General features: G+C 32.7%; 1 protein-coding gene across 1 annotated transcript; it reads left to right on the top strand.

The window, feature by feature from the left end:
• Window positions 1–219: 219 nt before the first annotated feature.
• Window positions 220–1,242, top strand: LOC121755708 (two-component response regulator ORR9-like). Its single transcript, XM_042151072.1, has 3 exons — window positions 220–480; window positions 580–749; window positions 860–1,242. The coding sequence occupies exons 1-3, from the start codon at window positions 375–377 to the stop codon at window positions 1,112–1,114; spliced, it is 531 nt and encodes a 176-aa protein (XP_042007006.1). The 5' UTR covers window positions 220–374; the 3' UTR covers window positions 1,115–1,242.

Here is a 1,242-nt window from a genome sequence, read left to right as displayed (position 1 = left end):
GTTACCATAATAATGTAAAGGTCAAGAGACATACACTATTGTAGCCCTAGACTTGTCAAAGGGCCAAATAGATCAATTAATTTATTCCAATTCAAGATCATCTACAATATTTTAAAAAATCAAATCCACGCAAAAGCGAGGGGAAAAATTACTAAAGAAAGTTCATTGCTTCTTCTGCAATTCAAAAATCAGCTTAGAAAAATCACCAAGATTCTGAATCATATCTCATTGTTTCTTTTTTTTCTCTCTCTTCCTAATTCATATATATTGCATACATTCATTCCTCTCCACATCACAATTGCATTATTCTTCTCCAATTCTCCTCATATCAAAAGCTCATCAAATTCTCCAATTTCAGTCAGCAGAAATTAACAATGAACGGATTTGAAGCAGAAACACAATTCCATGTGCTAGCCGTTGATGATAGCATCATTGATAGAAAATTGATAGAGAGGCTTCTCAAAACTTCTTCTTATCAAGGTCAGTTAATTTCTAGTAGTAAAAAATTTTTACATCTTAATTTATTTGTTTAATTAAATTCATATGCTGATGTACATTTGTTTTGTCATATATATGCAGTTACTGCTGTGGAATCCGGAGTGAAGGCTCTCGAATTCCTCGGATTGCTTGACGAGGAAGAAGACGATGAATTTTCAAATTCAAACTGCCAAAGAGTTGAAGTGAATCTGATCATCACAGATTACAGCATGCCAGCAGTAACTGGCTACGATCTCCTTAGAAAAATCAAGGTATTTTTAAGTTTTAATTAAGTTTTAACATTCCATTTTTTAGAAAACCCTAATTTATTCATTAAGGAGCAATTATGTAACGATATTAATTATGAACTGATTAATTGCAGAAATCGACGTCGTTGAAGGACATCCCGGTCGTGATTATGTCGTCGGAAAATGTGCCATCGAGAATCAATAGCTGCTTAGAACATGGAGCAGAGGAATTCTTCTTGAAACCGGTTCGACAATCGGATGTGAACAAGCTGAGGCCACATTTGATGAAAGGGAAAAAAGAAATCCAAAATATTAACAAGAGGAAGCCAGTTGAAGAATGCCTCTCGCCTGATCGGACAAGAACAAGATTGAATCATGACTTGGAATGATTATTTTTTTGATTTTTTAGTATCAAAATTTTGAGTATGAATTAATTGATTTTGTCTTAGCTAGAAACTAATACAAATACTTTTATTTATGTAAATATATCTCGAAAAGATAAATTAAATTTATCTTT

Source organism: Salvia splendens, chromosome 11, assembly GCF_004379255.2.
Source record: "Salvia splendens isolate huo1 chromosome 11, SspV2, whole genome shotgun sequence".
Taxonomy (NCBI): Eukaryota; Viridiplantae; Streptophyta; class Magnoliopsida; order Lamiales; family Lamiaceae; genus Salvia; species Salvia splendens.
The sequence above is the reverse complement of the archived record's forward strand: the minus strand, read 5'-3'. Positions and strand labels throughout refer to the sequence as shown.